This window comes from Abramis brama (genome assembly GCF_963993115.1).
Source record: "Abramis brama genome assembly, chromosome: 11".
Taxonomy (NCBI): domain Eukaryota; kingdom Metazoa; phylum Chordata; class Actinopteri; order Cypriniformes; family Leuciscidae; genus Abramis; species Abramis brama.
In genome coordinates, this window is record NC_139973.1 from 41447216 (window position 1) to 41466940 (window position 19725).

General features: G+C 40.8%; 1 protein-coding gene across 1 annotated transcript; it reads left to right on the forward strand.

Annotated features, from left to right (window-relative positions):
* The first annotated feature begins 3978 nt into the window (after positions 1–3978).
* On the forward strand, positions 3979–18758 carry c1qtnf6b (C1q and TNF related 6b). The gene is made up of 3 exons (XM_084129581.1): positions 3979–4213; positions 7182–7358; positions 14876–18758. The coding sequence occupies exons 2-3, from the start codon at positions 7190–7192 to the stop codon at positions 15418–15420; spliced, it is 714 nt and encodes a 237-aa protein (XP_083985707.1). The 5' UTR covers positions 3979–4213; positions 7182–7189; the 3' UTR covers positions 15421–18758.
* Positions 18759–19725: the final 967 nt, after the last annotated feature.

Below are 19725 nucleotides of genomic sequence, written 5' to 3' on the forward strand. Positions count from 1 at the left end.
AAGATTAATGACAAACGCACTGATTATTTCAGTCAAACTAAAGGAGTCCGTCAAGGCTGCAGCCTCAGTCCGACTCTATTTAATATCTATATTAATGAACTGGCATCAACACTTGCGAAGTCCCCTTGTCCTGGTCTGACCCTCGAGGACAGAGAGATCAAAAGCCTCCTGTACGCTGACGATCTCCTGCTGCTGTCTCCTCATGAAGAGGGTCTGCACCAAAGCCTCTCGCTCCTGGAGGAGTACAGCAGCGACTGGGCCTTACCCATAAACATGGACAAGTCCAAAATCATGATCTTCCAGAAGAAACCTCGCCTTACTGACAACAAATACACATTTACACTTGGGGGAACCATTCTTAATCATGTCACCTGTTATAATTATTTGGGTCTGACAATCTCAGCTTCTGGAAAGTTTGACACTGCAATGAAAGATCTGACTGATAAAGCACGTAGGGCTTATTACTGTATAAGAAAACCCCTGTTCAAATTTAACCCACCCATTAAACTGTGGCTGAAAATCTTTGACAGCATCATCAAACCCATCCTCCTATACGGCTGTGAAATCTGGGGCCCCAAATTTAAACTAAATTACGATTCCTGGGACAAAACCCCTGTTGAAACTTTCCACCTGGAGTTCTGCAAGAACATCCTGGGAACTCACAGAAACGCTCCGAGTCTGGGTTGCCGGGCAGAATTAGGCAGATTCCCTCTCCTATCTGAGATCCAGAAGAGAGCCGTAAAGTTCTGGTTCCATCTATCAGAGGCGCAGACAGACAGTTACCATCACTGCGCTCTCAGACACAGGGCAGGACACCCTGAGAGCGACCCCATGACACATTTAGTGGAAAAACTTAATCCAACAACTCAGTTCAGACACGCAAAAGTAAAAGAAATAGGGAACATAACCAAAGAAGAATACATACAAGACTGGCAGATAAAGGTCACACAAGTAAATAAATTAAAATACTTCCACAAAATAAAGTCTGATTATAAATTGGCCCCATACCTGACCGAGATCAGTAATTATGGTCAGAGAAAGCTCCTGACGAGGTATCGCATCAGTGACCACAGTCTGTGTGTGGAGACGGGCCGACACAAGCCGAGCTGGAGAGCCAGAGAGCTCAGACTGTGTTCACACTGCACTGATGGAGTCGTGGAGGACGAGCTGCACTTCCTCACCGAGTGCAGCAAGTACAAACACATCAGAGACACTTATTTCACACTAATAGCACAGATTTTACCCCAGTTCCAACAAGCGAGCCTCACAGACAAACTGTCTTATATTCTGGGAGAGAAAGAAGAGTGTGTTCTCCTGGCAGCGCAGTGTGTGTCTTCCTGCCATCATATGAGGGACAAGGGCTGAACCCTCTTTTACCTTAAACTGCTCTCTGTACTTATTTTTTTATTTTTTTATTTTTTCATTTTTTTATTTTTTCATTTTTTTTTCATTGTGATATATTTATGCTTATGGAAATGTTATGTTTTATTGTTCAATTTTTTTTATCTACCTGTGCGTATATGTTTGTATATGTCTATTGCTTTGGCAATATTGTGCTATTTTACACAGTCATGCCAATAAAGCTCATTTGAATTGAATTGAATTGAATTGAGAGAGAGAGAGAGAGAGAGAGAGAGAGAGAGAGAGAGAGAGAGAGCCAGAGAGAATTGTTGAATTGAATAGAATTGAATTGAATTGATTTGAGAGAGAGCCAGAGAGAATTGTTGAATTGAATTAATTAAAAAATGTACTTTTTTGTCATGCCAATAAAGCTTTCTGAATTGAATTGAATTGAGAGAGAGAGAGACTAAGAGAGAGAGAGAGGGGGAGAGAGAGAGAGAGGGGGAGAGAGAGAGAGAGAGGGGCAGAGAGAGGAGAGGCAGAGAGAGAGAGAGAGAGAGAGAGAGAGAGAGAGAGAGGGGCAGAGAGATAGATAGAGAGAGAGAGAGAGAGAGGCAGAGAGAGAGGCAGAGAGAGAGAGAGAGAGAGAGAGAGTAAAACACGCTCTGATTTCATGTTCATGTTTCATCTCACTTCAGTCTGGAGACGCAAACGTATCATCAACTCCTCATGGTTAAACTCCCGGCTCATGAGTCATTCTGTGGGTTTTCCTCGGTCCGGGAACGTCAAGGGAAAACGTGCTGTTTAAAGTAGTGGAGGAGGGGAGGATAGAAAATGTGTGATAAAGTGTGTGTGAATAATCCTGCCGGAGAAAGACTAACCTGAGAGAGTTGAACAGACATACGCTGTTAATATTTTTCTTTTAAAAACAGTTTTCAGTCAGGGGGACATTATACAAATCTCGCAGAATGAGGAGGATGAAGAGGCTGCAAGCATAGTTCGGATTACGGGGGTATTGGGGGGGTCCGACCCCCCTAGATGAGACTTGGACCCTCCCATAAGGGATGAAAATTCAAGATTTATCATTTTGTGCAATTTCATTCTTAATGTCTTAACAAGAGGGAATCTGCACTAATACTCAGGGAATTTCGCATATAGATTAGTGGTTCTCATGTGTGTAAGCCTCTATAAAATGGAGAGTGAGTGACGTCACCAGTCGAAATAGCTGTACCCCCCCGCTCACAGTATAATTCGAACACAAGTGCTAATAATGTGGATAGATGCCGTAATGGAAACGGCACAGAGAAACGTATTCAGATCATTCCGATCAGAAGCGCGTTTACACTCGTCTTTTCAGTGTGTGTGTGGACAACATCCGGATACAGGTCGCATGTTAATGCCTAGTGTAAACCCAGCCATAGTGTCGGCCCAGATCTGGTACACATGGATCCACACGGCCCGGATGTGGCCCGGATCTGGGCCGACACTACAGTATGTTGGAAGCATTATGAAACGATGTGTATTGTAAAAAGTGCTATCATGATACATTTGACTTGAGGATGTTGGGGGTGGTTGCTAGGGCGTTGCCAGGGTGTTGGTACAAGGTTAGTGGAGGGAGGGTCTGATAACGCAACCGCAAACTCTCCTCAACAACACGTGATTAAACCTCTGGTGCTCTTCGCGTGTATTATTTCATTGACAGGAATGTACTATATTTTAGTTTGATAATGTTTTTTATTTAATATTTTGTATTGTTAGGGGACTTTATAGTAGTAAAGTATATTTATGCAGTATTTATAATCCATTTATTCACTTTTTGAGCATTAAATTTCCAAATTAAACTGTCGTAAATCTTGAATGCTTTAAAGCAACAGACTGAAGTTTGATGTCTTTTTAAAGACGACACTTGGCAGATTATTGCTGAAGTGAAAAAAGTTTAAAAAAGTGAATTTAAAAAAAGTTACAGAAATGTACATTTATTATGAAAAATACTATTTTCAATTTTTTATAAGAAATCTATATTTTTAAAATCAAGTTTTACTCTAAAACTGCAAGAAAATCAAAGCCATAAATCTAAACAAGCTGTGTTCCAAATATGAGGTTGATATCTCAAAAAATGATCTTTCAGTGAGAGTGTGTTCGGCTGCAGTACCAAACGCTTCCACTAGAGGAAACTCGTCTCCCATTCATTTCCATTTTGAACAATACAAGTGTGACTATTTTTTTCAGGACCATTTAACCTTTTCGAATCATGTCCATGATTTTTTTGTGTGTTCACACAGCAAGTGCCAAAACCTTTCCCAAGTTTCATACCATTCCGATGAAGTGAAGAAAAAAACAAAAAAAAACGTACATGTTTCAGTCATTGAGCACCAGAGGGAATGTTTGGAGCACAAACTGCAGGACTGATAAAGTCTCACATGTGTCTTTCAAAAGAGAAACAGCTTCAGTTTGATCTTGGCACTGTTTCCTCAGCATGGCATCGCACCAGTGAACCAGTTTACCCACAATGATCTGATATCTTAAACACAGACTGTGCCCAGTAAACATCATCAGCAGGATTTAACTGCTACTATAGCCATGGCGTTCGACTAACACACACTGAATCCAGTGGCACGCGTTTACCTGCATAAAGCAGACATGCTGATTCCTGTCGAGTGTTTGAAGAAGAACAGCATCTGTGACTCTAAAGCTGGAGGAGCAAACGCTTTAAAACAAGAGGATGAATGAGACACGCGGAGAGAGAGGCGGGCGAGAGAATAAAGAGTTTGCTGAGGAAACTCCTCCTCACGAAGGCTGAGAGAGAGAGAGACGAGGACGGAGGAGCAAAGAGAGACGGTCGGAGTCGCTGAAGGTGCTCGAGGACACAGCGGTGAGTTACTACATTACATTCAGGAGATCTCTCGTGTCTCTGCTCGAGGCCTTCAACCTCTCCGCAGTCTCTGGGAGCTTTAGGGAACGCTTTTCATGTCAGTCATTTGGAAAGAGATTGTTTGACGAGATTCATAATTTCTGAGGACGTGGCTCTTGCTCTCTCTCTCTCTCTCTCTCTCTCTCTCTCTCTATGTGTGTGTTTCCTCTCATCTGGTTTTCATAAGTCGAGCACACAGCTGCAACCGAGTCTCAATGAATCACTCAAGTTTTCTGCAGAATTGATGTTCTTTAAAGCCGATGTTACAGAGACTGAAAGAAGCAATTAGGCGTAGAGGATACATGTTCTGAAGAGAGAACGGCAGAAATGATGCTTGAATGAGAAGATGTTGAACTTGCAGAACAGAGAGAGAGAGAGAGAGAGAGAGAGAGAGGCTCAAAGACGAGATCCATAAATGTCACTTTTATAAGCTTGTTTATTACCGACACACATTCAACCTCAGGCTCCTGTTGCATTATGGGAACAACTCTCACATGTTTTTTTAAGTGTCATGATGTTTTATTATTCAATAAGGGTTCATTAATAATTATTAGACTGGCAGCATATTTATGGATGTGATTGAAGGTCATTCTGTGCACAGACTGCAGTTTAGGGTGTGTTCACACGACAGCATTTTCAGCTAAAAACGGAAAACGTTTTATGCTTTTTAGCCGTTCGTTTACACAACAACGGCTTTTCAACGGGTTTCAAAATGCAAGGTTTTGAAAATGATACCTTTACCGTCTGTGTAAATTTGTGAAAACGTGCGTATAGGAGCTCAGTCTATAGGCGTGGGGTTTCTCTTTACAAAGTGACATCGCCATCTACTGGCCTGGCAGCAGAATACAGCGTTTGTAGTCGTGTTTGCAGATCCGTGTGAACGCTAATTGCTTTGACAACGTCTGCTGTGTTTAGTACACCGTCGTCGTGTAGGCCCCAATATACTTAAGACGAAGCTCTTTTCGTTCTTCGTTTAGGGTAAAACATAGTTTGAAATAGGTGAGCAGCGATACTGTTAGATGCATATGTGTGTATTTATATATACAAAATAATCATACACAGCACACGCACATATATTATGTAAACACAAACCTTTATTTTAGATGCGATTAACCGTTGGCCAGCACTATTTAAAAAAAAAAGAAAAGTTTAACTTATTATAACTTGAGCATTTTTTTAATGGCGTGTCATGCGCGAGATACAAGTGCAAAGGTCAAACACGTCCGTCTAGCGTGTGTTAACATTGAAAAACAATGGAAAAGTAGTGCATTGGATTGGAAAACCGTCTTGTGTGAATATCGCTCAGCATGTTAAATGTGTCCGAGACGAGCTGAAGAGATTCAGTCAATCCAACACTAGTGAAACGCACAGCCTGAAGGACCGTCTCCGGGTGATCTCAGCGGCTCGGTGTCTGTAACGACCAGTGCCAGTGTTGCCAGTGTTGCCAGATCCGAAATGTCCAAGAATCGTACCAGAAGCTCAAAATTTTATGACACGACCTGCTAAACTAATGACTTCAGCTTGGACACAACCTAAGCGCTGCGGCAGGTATTAACTTTTGTTTTTTTGTTACTTTTTTTTCTCTTGCAAAACATACAGAGATGACATGTTTATGATATACAACCTTGTATATAATATAAAAAAAGAGCGTTAACTTGTGCTCGTGGGAGAGAGTCAGTCTCCACGATGATTGGCTGAGGAGACGTAACGTGAGATGGAAGACGTGCACGTTCTTCTCACAATCATGACGGTAGATGTAGAATCCACAGCTAGATCAATGAGTATACATAGTTCCCACATGACGTCACAACATACGGGCATTTGCCGACCCGGCGCCATTTCTGTGGGCAGAACATTAGACGAAGAAGCTGAAACGAGTTAATTTCGTGATAAAAAGTGAAAATGGTCATCTCCTGCTGGGTCAATGGATGTTCAAATCGTGCCGGAGGTTCAGTTAAATTTGGATTTTACAGTATACCCGTCATTAGACTTCATGAATGTGACAAGACGAAGCTTTTGTCAGAACAACGATGGAGGTTATGGCTGGCGAGGATAAACAGGAAAGACACTCCATCAAAACACGCAATAATTTGTTATATTAGTTTTATTGCGAGTGTACACAAATATAAGTTAACACTTTGCAGTTTGAATGATGTCCTGTATGTACAAAATGACGAGGTATTAAAAACATACAAAAACAACATTGTTTCCACTGTTCGATCGCGCCCGCGACTCTCTCTCTCTCTCTCTCTCTCTCTCACTCACACACACAGACACAGACTGACGCACACACACACACACATTCCAGCCTTGCAATCTCAGATTATGTCCCTAAAGAACACGCGTATAAAGTAGTTCCGCATTAACTGTTACATTAATTAATTTGCACGCGAGTTTTATTTATTTTCATATCGTGTATATTCATATTCATGCACATATTTCCAGGCTCGGAATTGCTTACATGTGTTAAAACTCCTAGCCAATACCAGATAATGGTACACATGGATAATACAGTATCTGAGCCAAAGCTGCAAAATCAGTGCTCAGTTTAGCGCATACGGATCCACACCATTTCTGACTGAAATGTTCGCATTGTACCTTTCTCTGTCTTGTGTTAACAGAGTGTCTTTATAATCTCTGTCACTTTGTCTCTTCATGATTTTCGTCACATTATAAATAGGAAGAAATCTTCGAATTTTGCTTGTAAAACTTTGTAAACACAGCAGCTTATGCCCTCAAAGATGGCGTCTCCGGGGAGGTCACGTGACATTAATTGGCCTGTGGGAACTATGTATAGAATTACAAATTCTGAAATTATCGTACATTATGGGATTTTTTTCATTATTGATCGTACAGAGGTCAAAGTTATCGTACAAATACGATAATTATCGTACGTCTGGCAACACTGACCAGTGCCCTTCCTATACAGGTGTCGTGATGTTGGGTGTGTTTCTGCTCCTGCCCCTCGTGGCGTCTGTCCCCCCCCCCTCCAGGCCGACGTCCAGATACTGCCGTCGCTGCTGCGATTACTTAGACCCGCCCCTCAACCCCTCAGCCAATCAGACGCCGGAGATCCGCACCATCATTAACATGACCATTATTAAAGGTAAGAGCCGAACACACCTATTGGAATCCATACATCATTTGCCAATGTTTTCATGATCATGTGACTTATAGCGTCAGTTGCATGGGATAGTAACGTGTTCATCGAATCGCACCCGAAGTAGTAGGTCATCAGGAGACTTTCTAGCTGTGTCCCAATGTTGAAGGCTGCATCCTTCGAAGGACGCAGACTTCAAGGATGCAGCCTATGCGTCCTCTGAAGGACGCACCATAGCCTTCCTAGGATTTCCTAATTGTGCAACCAGGTGTTCCCGATCACCGCTCCTGGCGCCAAGCAACGGTGCGAGAGGACAGCTGCTATCCTGATCATTCATTTTGATAACTGAGTAAACAGCTATGGAGCCAGAATTGGCTATTGTCATTTTTATGTTTTATATTTTACTGGAGGTCATGGTGTGCCCCGGCGCTGCCGGATCATGTATTTTCGGTTTAGCCCTGTTTGAATACAAAACCCAATTTAATAAAAAGTCCAGTATTTCTCGCGCTCGTCATCTGCAGCTGTCACGGTTGCCAGGCGACAAGAACAATCCTTCGTAGGCTAGACCGGTCCGAACGCTTCAGATGCGCCCTTTGATATGGGACGCTGCTGTAGTTAGCAACAATTTGTTAATATTGTGACAATAAGCCTACATTTTGTTACTTTAATTTTCGGAACTGCATATTTCGTTAAGTATTCACTTACAAATGTGAAGTAACCTGAAGTACTTTTTTCCCTCACATCACAATGTGATTACATTACACTACACAAAAGTATATAATGTAACAACCATATATTACTGTATATTGAAAATATACAGAAGTAAAATGCAACATAGCCTACGCAGTAATGCAGTAGTAGCCTAATATAAATGCAGTAGTTATTAGAAGTACTTTTTTCAGAAAGCCGTCGATTGAATCAGCCCTGCAAACCTGTTGTTAGACAACTTAGTGGATAGTGGAAATATGCACTCAAACGCTCTGGAGACCATCCCAGATGATGTCCCACCAGCAGGAGGCCTTACCAGGGGCCACTAGCGGCGCCAGGATTTTGATTGTAGGTGGGCCTCCAGAAAACTGGATGGGCCAGTTAAAATAAGCCAAAAAAAAAAAAAAGGGGGGTTCCCCTTCATCTCCGTTTCAGCGCTTTTCTGCGGCACGTAGGACAGCGACTCATAGCCTACCTGAATTTAATGCGTAATACAGGTTTAAAAAAAAAAAAAAAAACTTAGGAATTTTTTGTTGCTTTTTTTTTATAAAATTACAATTTAATTGAATGTATTGTTTAATAAAATTATAGGCCTATTATTTTTAGTTTATTAACAGCAGCAACAGCTGTAAAGATGAAGTTGTCGATCGTCATCTCCATGAACGCGCCTATAGAGAGAAATGCACATCATGGATTGCATAATCAGAGAGTAGGCCTAGCCTTTTTCTTTTCGTTTTAAATTGTTAAAAATACATTTCAAGCTTTAAGATATATTTCATGTCTGTGAGGCATATGCTGAGTTTCGTTAAGTTAGGATTAGATGCGCTCCTGTTCACGAGCAATGCAAGTGACCGCGCGGGCGCCTCTATGATTATATTGTCTCCTATATTTATCCAGGCAATTGGTTGATAAAAAAAATATTAAAATTAAGATACAATTTATACAAAACGAAATTCACTTAAAAAAGGGCTTTCTAACTTAATTAAGTGGTCAAAATCATGTCTGACCCGCTCCATGTCTCTCGATATTGCTCATCCTATATCTTACTCGTGCGGTTCACTTTTCATAATCAACTTAGATGAAAAAATAACATTATAATATTTTAACAAATATGAAACTAAATGAGCTTGATGGCTACAACACATATAGGCCTACAGACTCTCTATTTGTACAAATTGCTGCACATTAATTTTATTCTGAATTTTGCACAAGGCATTTGTTTGTGCATGCATAGTAAAACATATCTGCAACATTTATCAAGTTCACTGATAATTATGCGTGCATTTATTATTATCTTAATGAATAATGTAACAAGGACGAATGAAGGCTAAACTGCGTTGTTTGTTTAGAATGGAATGTATCGCAAATAGATCCGAATGAAGGAATGTACAAAACCATAGTAGAAAATGGGTGGGCCCGGACCTAAAATGGGTGGGCCCAGGCCCACCCGGGCCCAATGGTAGCGCCGCGGCTGCCAGGGGCAGCCCATCCCGGTCCAGCAGCTCAGCTCAATAGAGTCTACATCATTTTTTTCTTATTTTATGTATTGTAAAATTAAATGTTTATGTTGATTTTGATATGTTTAACGTATTTTGTAAATAGTTGGAAAAAGTACTTTAATGTAGCCTAAAGAACAAATGATTTTCATTTACCAATTTTATTTGAAAAAATAAAAAGGTATAGAATTTGTTTCATGCAGAAAGTATTACTGTCATTACAAAAATAAACAATGTCCAGAACAATTCATTCTCTTTTATTTACACAATTAAAGTTGCATAAAAATAAATGTACATAATTTTTCTTTTAAAAAAATAAAAGTGAAAAAAGTTAAACAAGAATATGTAGAAAATATATATATTTTTCAATCATTCTCTCAAGAAGAGAAAACAGCCTGTCCATCCTCTTCCTTCTTTCCTGTGCACTCCTCGCCTCTGCCTCCCTCTGTAGTTGCATTTCTTCTCTGATCAAGTCCAAAAACTCGTCCTGTCTCGCCGCCTTTGTGCTGGTGCTGCTGCCCCTGGCTCCTCCTCACCGTGGGCACCCACTACTGAACTCGGCCCTGGTGTGTCCTCAGGGATTGAGGCGATGAGGACAGGGGGGTTGGTGCAATGCCTCTGTCCCAACATCTCATCCATGAGGACAAACCAGGGCCAAGTTGCAGCAGTGGGTTTCCCACTCACACCCTCTCCTGTCCCAGGACACTTGCAATCCTAAAGGCAGAGCAAATGAACCATGGCTTGTTAACAACAACAGGACAATACATTTCAGCAAAGATGTGTGTATTACTTTTCTTTATATATATATTATATATATATATATATATATATATATATATATATATATATATATATATATACATTAGGGCTGTGAAAAGATTAAAAGTTTGTGTTTACAAAATATATGTGTGTACTGTGTAATTATTTTGTATATATAAATACACACACATGCATGTATATATTTAAGAAATATTTGCATACATATACTGTATATATTTATATATAATTTATATCATATATATATATATATATATATAATTTTTTTATATATAAATAACAATTTTTTCTTAAATATATACATGCATGTGTATGTATTTATATATACAAATTTAATCATACACAGTACACACACATATATTATTTTAACACAAACTTAAGAAATCATATTTCTGTATACTAAAATTTGGTTAAAACCACATAGCTTGCATGACAGCACTACAAAAACACATAAAAGTGAAACCCCATTGCCTTATCTACTGCTTTTCTTATTGTTTTGGGCTTTATTGGGTGAGTGATATTTCTTATAATACACAAGTGCAAATATTACAAATAGGTCGTTAAACTAATAACGTTATTACCACAAGTTTTACCTAAAACTACCTGACAAATGAAGCCACGCAATGGTGACGAAGGAGTTAAGAAGAAGTTTATAAGAAAATTTAACTCTGGTTTCGCTGGCTATTTGAGTAAATGAAAACATAATACTTACATTTAAATATGAATTTGCTGTCCACCACCGATCTGTAGTCTCGGCCGCCTTTAAAAATAAATAAATAAATGCTGTCGTCAACGGCGCGCAATGACTTATGGGGTAGAATAGGCCGCTAAGTGTCCATTTATGTATCCTTCTTTTCACGGGGAAACGAAGGGTGCATTTGGCGTCGCTTTTGAATCAGGGAAGCCTTCGTCGCGGCGCGATGACGCCAACCGGCCTTCGAATACGGCCTTCGAAGGATGGAGAATTGAATTGGGACAGCCTTCATCGAGCCGCGGTGACGTAATCGGCCTTCAAATGCGACCTTCCAAGGATGCAGCCTTTGAATTGGGACGTCCTTCGTCGCGCCGCGGTGACGCAATCGGCCTTCAAATACGGCCATCCGGCCTTCAAATACGGCCTTCGAAGGACGCAGCCTTCACTTTGGGACACAGCTTCTGCCTACTTTTGTCACGTATTGTTTTTCGCCCACTATATAGTAGGGAAGTATGTGATTTCGGATTAAGCAAAGTTAAACTCTACAAGAAATGCTTTTTACCTTATTTTCTTATAAAATTTAATTGGTGCTATCTCTTGAACTCTTGGCATGAAAACAAACTGAGGTTTCTACCAATCTTTCATGATTTTTCATGTTCATTGCTATTTCAAAATAAAGGCCTGGACACGCCTAATGAGTATGAAATATTCTTGTTGCAAATTGATAAATTACTGCTCCTCTGTAAAAACAGTCACCAAACATGAAAGGATAGTGATTGTAAGCTTTCAAATGATTTATAGTTTGTCAATATTACTTTAGGCTTTCACTAAGATATTATTGTTTTAAATATATAATGGCAAACGTCCCACCGTGGGACGGCGATAGATAAGGTTAAATATGAACGTGACCAATAATTACTGCGAATCTTCAGCAGGGTTAGCTTAGATGGAGATCCCTGATTTTACATTTTCACTGGTGAATCAATGTATTGTTCAAACTAAAATGTTATTAATATTATAGATTTTGTGGATTCTACAAAGTGACAGATGAATTTGTTCTGAAATACTGTAGAGTTTGATGGTCACTTGGCATATAAGTGATTTCTCCATTTGTCTATTTTACAGTCATGATTATACCCGATAATTATTGAGTCGCAGTTTATTCTTGGCGTTTGTTTTTCCCTGCTCTGACTCAGTTTTGTTCTGCTGCTTTAGAGGAACAAACAAAGAAGCCAAAAGAGAATAAACACGACTTTTGTTTGCTTGTTCTTTGGGTAATGTTCAGTCTTCACTCGCAGTGGACACTGATTGGTAGTGGTCAATCCATTTCCATCCACAGAGATTCCTGAAAATCTCTGTGGCCACAGACCACAAGAGGCCTGTTCCCATTGGTCACTCTGAAATCATGTGATCACGGTTTATTTCCTTTGAGCTGAATAAGGGGTAATTTAACTGGTGGTGAGCAACATCTGTCGACGAGCACAAACCATAGCTCAGAGAAAAGTGTGCAGATACTCTAAAATGAAGACAAAAGCAGAAACTTGTAACGGGACAACGGGTTAATTCAATGGGGAATCCATAACATTAGATATACAGTACTGTGCAAAAGTCTTGGGCATGTTAATACCCCGTTAGGCATGTCAATACCCAGTGAAAAGCACTGGCACTTGTGTTAAAATGCTGTAAAGTGAGAATGCCTTCAAAAATAAAATCACAAATTGAATTTATTTATGATTTAACTTCTATTAACTAATTCAAATCAATATACAGTGAGGAAAATAAGTATTTGAACACCCTGCTATTTTGCAAGTTCTGAAATCATGGAGGGGTCTGAAATTGTCATCGTAGGTGCATGTCCACTGTGAGAGACATAATCTAAAATAAAAAAATCCAGAAATCACAATATATGATTTTTTAACTATTTATTTGTATGATACAGCTGCAAATAAGTATTTGAACACCTGTATATCAGCTAGAATTCTGACCCTCAAAGACCTGTTAGTCTGCCTTTAAAATGTCCACCTCCATTCCATTTATTATGGATTCTATTATCCTAAATTAGATGCACCTGTTTGAGGTTGTTAGCTGCATAAAGACACCTGTCCACCCCATACAATCAGTAAGAATCCAACTACTAACATGGCCAAGACCAAAGAGCTGTCCAAAGACACTAGAGACAAAATTGTACACCTCCACAAGGCTGGAAAGGGCTACGGGGAAATTGCCAAGCAGCTTGGTGAAAAAAGGTCCACTGTTGGAGCAATCATTAGAAAATGGAAGAAGCTAAACATGACTGTCAATCTCCCTCGGACTGGGGCTCCATGCAAGATCTCAGCTCGTGGGGTCTCAATGATCCTAAGAAAGGTGAGAAATCAGCCCAGAACTACACGGGAGGAGCTGGTCAATGACCTGAAAAGAGCTGGGACCACCGTTTCCAAGGTTACTGTTGGTAATACACTAAGACGTCATGGTTTGAAATCATGCATGGCACGGAAGGTTCCCCTGCTTAAACCAGCACATGTCAAGGCCCGTCTTAAGTTTGCCAATGACCATTTGGATGATCCAGAGGAGTCATGGGAGAAAGTCATGTGGTCAGATGAGACCAAAATAGAACTTTTTGGTCATAATTCCACTAAACGTGTTTGGAGGAAGAAGAATGATGAGTACCATCCCAAGAACACCATCCCTACTGTGAAGCATGGGGGTGGTAGCATCATGCTTTGGGGGTGTTTTTCTGCACATGGGACAGGGCGACTGCACTGTATTAAGGAGAGGATGACCAGGGCCATGTATTGCGAGATTTTGAGGAACAACCTCCTTCCCTCAGTTAGAGCATTGAAGATGGGTCGAGGCTGGGTCTTCCAACATGACAATGACCCGAAGCACACAGCCAGGATAACCAAGGAGTGGCTCTGTAAGAAGCATATCAAGGTTCTGGCGTGGCCTAGCCAGTCTCCAGACCTAAACCCAATAGAGAATCTTTGGAGGGAGCTCAAACTCCGTGTTTCTCAGCGACAGCCCAGAAACCTGACTGATCTAGAGAAGATCTGTGTGGAGGAGTGGGCCAAAATCCCTCCTGCAGTGTGTGCAAACCTGGTGAAAAACTACAGGAAACGTTTGACCTCTATAATTGTAAACAAAGGCTACTGTACCAAATATTAACATTGATTTTCTCAGGTGTTCAAATACTTATTTGCAGCTCTATCATACAAATAAATAGTTAAAAAATCATACATTGTGATTTCTGGATTTTTTTTATTTAGATTATGTCTCTCACAGTGGACATGCACCTACGATGACAATTTCAGACCCCTCCATGATTTCTAAGTGGGAGAACTTGCAAAATAGCAGGGTGTTCAAATACTTATTTTCCTCACTGTATGGTGTAACGACCCCTTGCGTTTAAAACGGCTTTTGTCCAGGTACACTTGCGCATAGTTTTTCAGGGAGCTTTGCAGGAATTAACATGCCTAAGACTTTTGCACAGTACTGTACATTAATACTTTAATAGAAAAGTACGTCATATATTATAGACTTTGATAATATGAAGAATGTTTAAATGAGGGCCTGTCCCAAAACCCACACATGCCTGTTGCTCCTGACCGCTTGTCTACTTACATTATGTATTTCCTGTATTTGGCCCAATTTTTTTCAAATAGACCGCAAGTGTGTCAAACTTTTGATCACTCTCAGATGTGGTGTTAGAGATTGTGTGGATTTAGTGTGCGTTAGGGGCACTGAGCTGTGGCGTTTATCAGACATAGGACAGTCTTGCACACTTGATCCAAGTCTGCAAGTATGGGGAGTTCTCAGCATAACAGTGTGTATGTAAATGTGCTTGTTGACAGGTGAAAAGGGGGATCGTGGAGACCGGGGAACGCCTGGTAAAGCCGGACTGGACGGACCCCCAGGATTCACAGGTGTTTCGGGGCCCAAAGGCAGTAAAGGAGACACTGGGACCCCCGGAGACCCCTGCAAAACCCAGCAGTCGTCCTTCTCCGTGGGCCGACGCAAAGCTCTGCACAGCGCCGACTACTACCAGGCCTTGATCTTCGACACCGTCTTCGTGAACCTGGATGAACACTTCAACATGTTCAAAGGGAAGTTCTACTGCTTCGTCCCGGGAGTCTATTTCTTTAACGTCAACATTCACACCTGGAACTTCAAGGAGACGTACCTGCATCTGATGCTGAACGATCGTCAGCAGGTGATCCTGTACGCGCAGCCCAGCGAGCGGTCCATCATGCAGAGCCAGAGCGTCATGCTAGCACTCGAGCTCAACGACGAGGTGTGGGTGCGACTCTACAAGCGCGAGCGCGACAACGCCATTTACAGCGACGACGTGGACGTCTACATCACGTTCAACGGACATCTGGTGGCTCCTAAAGTCTAGGTGGAGGAATCGCAGTCGGGTGGAGATCTAGAGGATGTGTGTGTGTGTGTGTGTGTGTGTGTGTGTGTGTCTGAACCTTCCCAGCAAGCGTTTAAAAGGCGTATAATGGAGGCCCAAACATGGCTCAGGCGTCTAGGCTAAAACAACGCAAAAGTGAAGATTTAATAGACGTCTAAATCATCGCCCAAGAATAGACTAGTCGTCAATTAGATAACAAAGAGTGAAGAAATTAAACCAAACATCTTTACCAAACTGTTTGCTTTGCGCACATGATGGAATATCATACATCTCGCAAGTTATTTTGGCCAAACGACATTCCAGGTTATTTTGGCCAGAAGTGTGTTACTCACAGCCTATATCGGGTCTATAGTTAACCTAGACGGAGAAATGACGGCTATTGCTTGCTGGGTTTAGCTTTTCAATTGAACACTCTGCTGTTGTCTCTCACCTCATTTTGGAGAAATTATGATATGCGTAACAACACTTGCCTTGAAAGGCATAAAGACTTGTACAGTGTTTGATTTGAGCTGCTGAGCAGCCTGTCGATTAACAATGAGCAGGACTTTTAACTCTCAATCCCTTTCTCTTCCCTCATTCCCTGTGATCGGTGAATCAGGATATTATCAACATGAATTTGACCAGCGCGATATTCTACAGATTAGGACACTGACGACTCCCTTCCATGTGACACGATTCACATATTAAACTGCATCTATTCTGCTTTTTCCATCTTTCTTGAGTGTGTAATGTTGATGTTTGATCATGAAGAAGCTCCAGTTCTTCTCTATATCAGAGTCAGTGTTTCTGAACTCCTGAAACGCCTCCATTGTAGTCTTGAGTTTCTTCCGGGAACACGTCACAATATTCCTCATTATAATAATTAATACGCAGAATAAAGGGGCGGGGCCTGGTTGAGTTAGTTAGTAGTGTGTTAAACTGGCGGTTATGGTAAGGGGTGGGACATTTCCCAAACACACTCGAAGCGCTCGACCAATCACAACACACTAATCCAGCCGACCAATCAGAGCACAGTGTGCTCTTCAGGAGGAGGGGCTTCATAGAGACAGGAAGTAAACAGAGCGTTACTGACAGACTGGGAAGAGAGGAGCCGCAACAATGGAGAATATGAGGAAAATAATCAACATTCAAGCAGGAAAACCTGTTCTAGTAGAGCCTGAAACAAGATTTTGTAAAAGGTCTTTAAAGGTGCTGGAGTTTAAACTGCGTCAGAGAACACTAGGAATCCAATTTCTTTGTATTTCCGTTTCCACAAACATTTTGTCATAATTTTCTTAACATCATGTGGTTTCTTTTTTCTCTGGTATATTCTTAGGAAAGTCATGGTCTGTAATGATAATAATCAAAATAATAATATGTATAAAAACCAAGTTTATAGGTGCGTCCCAATTCATGCACTTATGCACTATTCTATGACGTTTTGTAGTATAAATAGTGTATGTGTTCATACTGAGTGTATCATTTGGGACACAACTATTGTGATTGGCAGCTGCTCTCAGATCAGCGTTGTGATTAGTGAAATTGATCTCAGTTCAGAATCCACCAACAGTTTGACAATTTACAGATTTTCCAGATTTACCTGTGAAGGACAGATTCTGTCCATCTGAGATTAAGTTTCTGGGAAGTAAAGTCCATCATTGGACTGATGTCATGAAACTGGGACGTTTTGTATTTCGTTTCTCATGTTCATTAGGTGCCTAAAATGACCTTTTCAAGGTTTCTCTGATGCTGTCTCCATAAACTGGTGCTAAACTGGTGCTAAACTGGTGACGCGTGCACTTTCTGCAGGGGAAAACAACTATGTCTATATTCTGATGTGTATGTTTATAATGTTTCTATTAAATTCAGCAACAAAATACTCAACTGCTCAGACATCTTGTTTTTTTATTTATTTAGTTCAGTCCGTTGACCCAAATACTTGTGAATTATTGCTGCGTTCACGCAATACGAGGACATGAATGCTTTTTACAAGTTGAAATCTCGTAATTACGATAATTACAACATGGCGTCAACGCACCTTATGGCCCACTTACACCAAGGACAATAACTAACAGACGTCAAACTATCGTTTTAAAGTCCTCCTGTGTTGAAAATCCAGCTTTTAATGTTGTTTATACACTCACCTAAAGGATTATTAGGAACACCATACTAATACTGTGTTTGACCCACTTTCGCCTTCAGAACTACCTTAATTCTACGTGGCATTGATTCAACAAGGTGCTGAAAGCATTCTTTAGAAATGTTGGCCCATATTGATAGGATAGCATCTTGCAGTTGATTGAGATTTGTGGGATGCACATCCAGGGCACGAAGCTCCCGTTCCACCACATCCCAAAGATGCTCTATTGGGTTGAGATCTGGTGACTGTGGGGGCCATTTTAGTACAGTGAACTCATTGTCATGTTCAAGAAACCAATTTGAAATGATTCGAGCTTTGTGACATGGTGCATTATCCTGCTGGAAGTAGCCATCAGAGGATGGGTACATGGTGGTCATAAAGGGATGGACATGGTCAGAAACAATGCTCAGGTAGGCCGTGGCATTTAAACGATGCCCAATTGGCACTAAGGGGCCTAAAGTGTGCCAAGAAAACATCCCCCACACCATTACACCACCACCACCAGCCTGCACAGTGGTAACAAGGCATGATGGATCCATGTTCTCATTCTGTTTACGCCAAATTCTGACTCTACCATCTGAATGTCTCAACAGAAATCGAGACTCATCAGACCAGGCAACATTTTTCCAGTCTTCAACTGTCTTCAATTGTAGCCTCTTTTTCCTATTTGTAGTGGAGATGAGTGGTACCCGGTGGGGTCTTCTGCTGTTGTAGCCCATCCGCCTCAAGGTTGTGCGTGTTGTGGCTTCACAAATGCTTTGCTGCATACCTCGGTTGTAACGAGTGGTTATTTCAGTCAAAGTTGCTCTTCTATCAGCTTGAATCAGTCGGCCCATTCTCCTCTGACCTCTAGCATCAACAAGGCATTTTCGCCCACAGGACTGCCGCATACTGGATGTTTTTCCCTTTTCACACCATTCTTTGTAAACCCTAGAAATGGTTGTGCGTGAAAATCCCCGTAACTGAGCAGATTGTGAAATACTCAGACCGGCCCGTCTGGCACCAACAACCATGCCACGCTCTAAAATTGCTTAAATCACCTTTCTTTCCCATTCTGACATTCAGTTTGGAGTTCAGGAGATTGTCTTGACCAGGACCACACCCCTAAATGCATTGAAGCAACTGCCATGTGATTGGTTGATTAGATAATTGCATTAATGAGAAATTGAACAGGTGTTCCTAATAATCCTTTAGGTGAGTGTATGTGTATGTGGTGTTTTTAATATGCATGTGTAAATTCATAAGTCGACTCCATTGCTGAGTATTTTCTCCTTAAAACTGCAGTGAACCAAAGACAGTCTCAAAAACACACTTTGAAATCGCTGGTGTTTCTGACGTCACAAACTACCTTGTAACCAATCAGATCAACGTGTGATCGTCAACCAGTGGATCTCTGAGCTGAGTGGGTGAGTGGAGGCGGGGCTCATTTGCATATTCATAGAACCGCGCATACTAAATGAGGCAAGGGTGTCGAGTTACATTCAAGATATTTTAAAACATAAAGAAATTTTTTTTCAAGGAAAAAACGTTTTAAATATATCATTCTGGTGATCAAAGATGAGTTTCAAGTGATACAATTATTGACTACAGGGGGACTTTAAAACTCATTCTAAAATTGTTCTAATCAGACCATTTATGTACATAAAAAAGCATAAAATTGCATATGAAGTAAAAAAAAATAAAACATTTTTATCATCTATATTCAAGTAAGCTGAAACCCAACAATACTTACATTTAAAAGTGTAATCCAGCATTTTCTCTCTAAAAAAAAAATTAAAAATCCAGTCGTCACTGACGTGAATCTTGGGATATACTTCTGGTCTATCTAATCCTGTTCTATCCTTCGCGTCCCAGGAAAAGAAGGGGACATTTGTAGGAGCTTTCGAACAAGCTTTTTGGGACAGCCTTCTTTGCGTCGCCGTGACTAGTATTGGGTGTAATGCATTACCAAGTAATTAATTACTGTCATTTAATTATGTTTCCCCTGAAAAAGTATGTAAGGGAATGGGATTACACTTAATAGTTAAGTTTATAGTTATCGTTATAGATTCTTGGTGTGAATGACAACTGTCTGTACAAACCATTGTTAAAAAGACAGAATCACATCACACACATCAGAACATTATTTTCTCATTTCACCAGCACAGGTCCTCTCTTTCCCTCTCTCT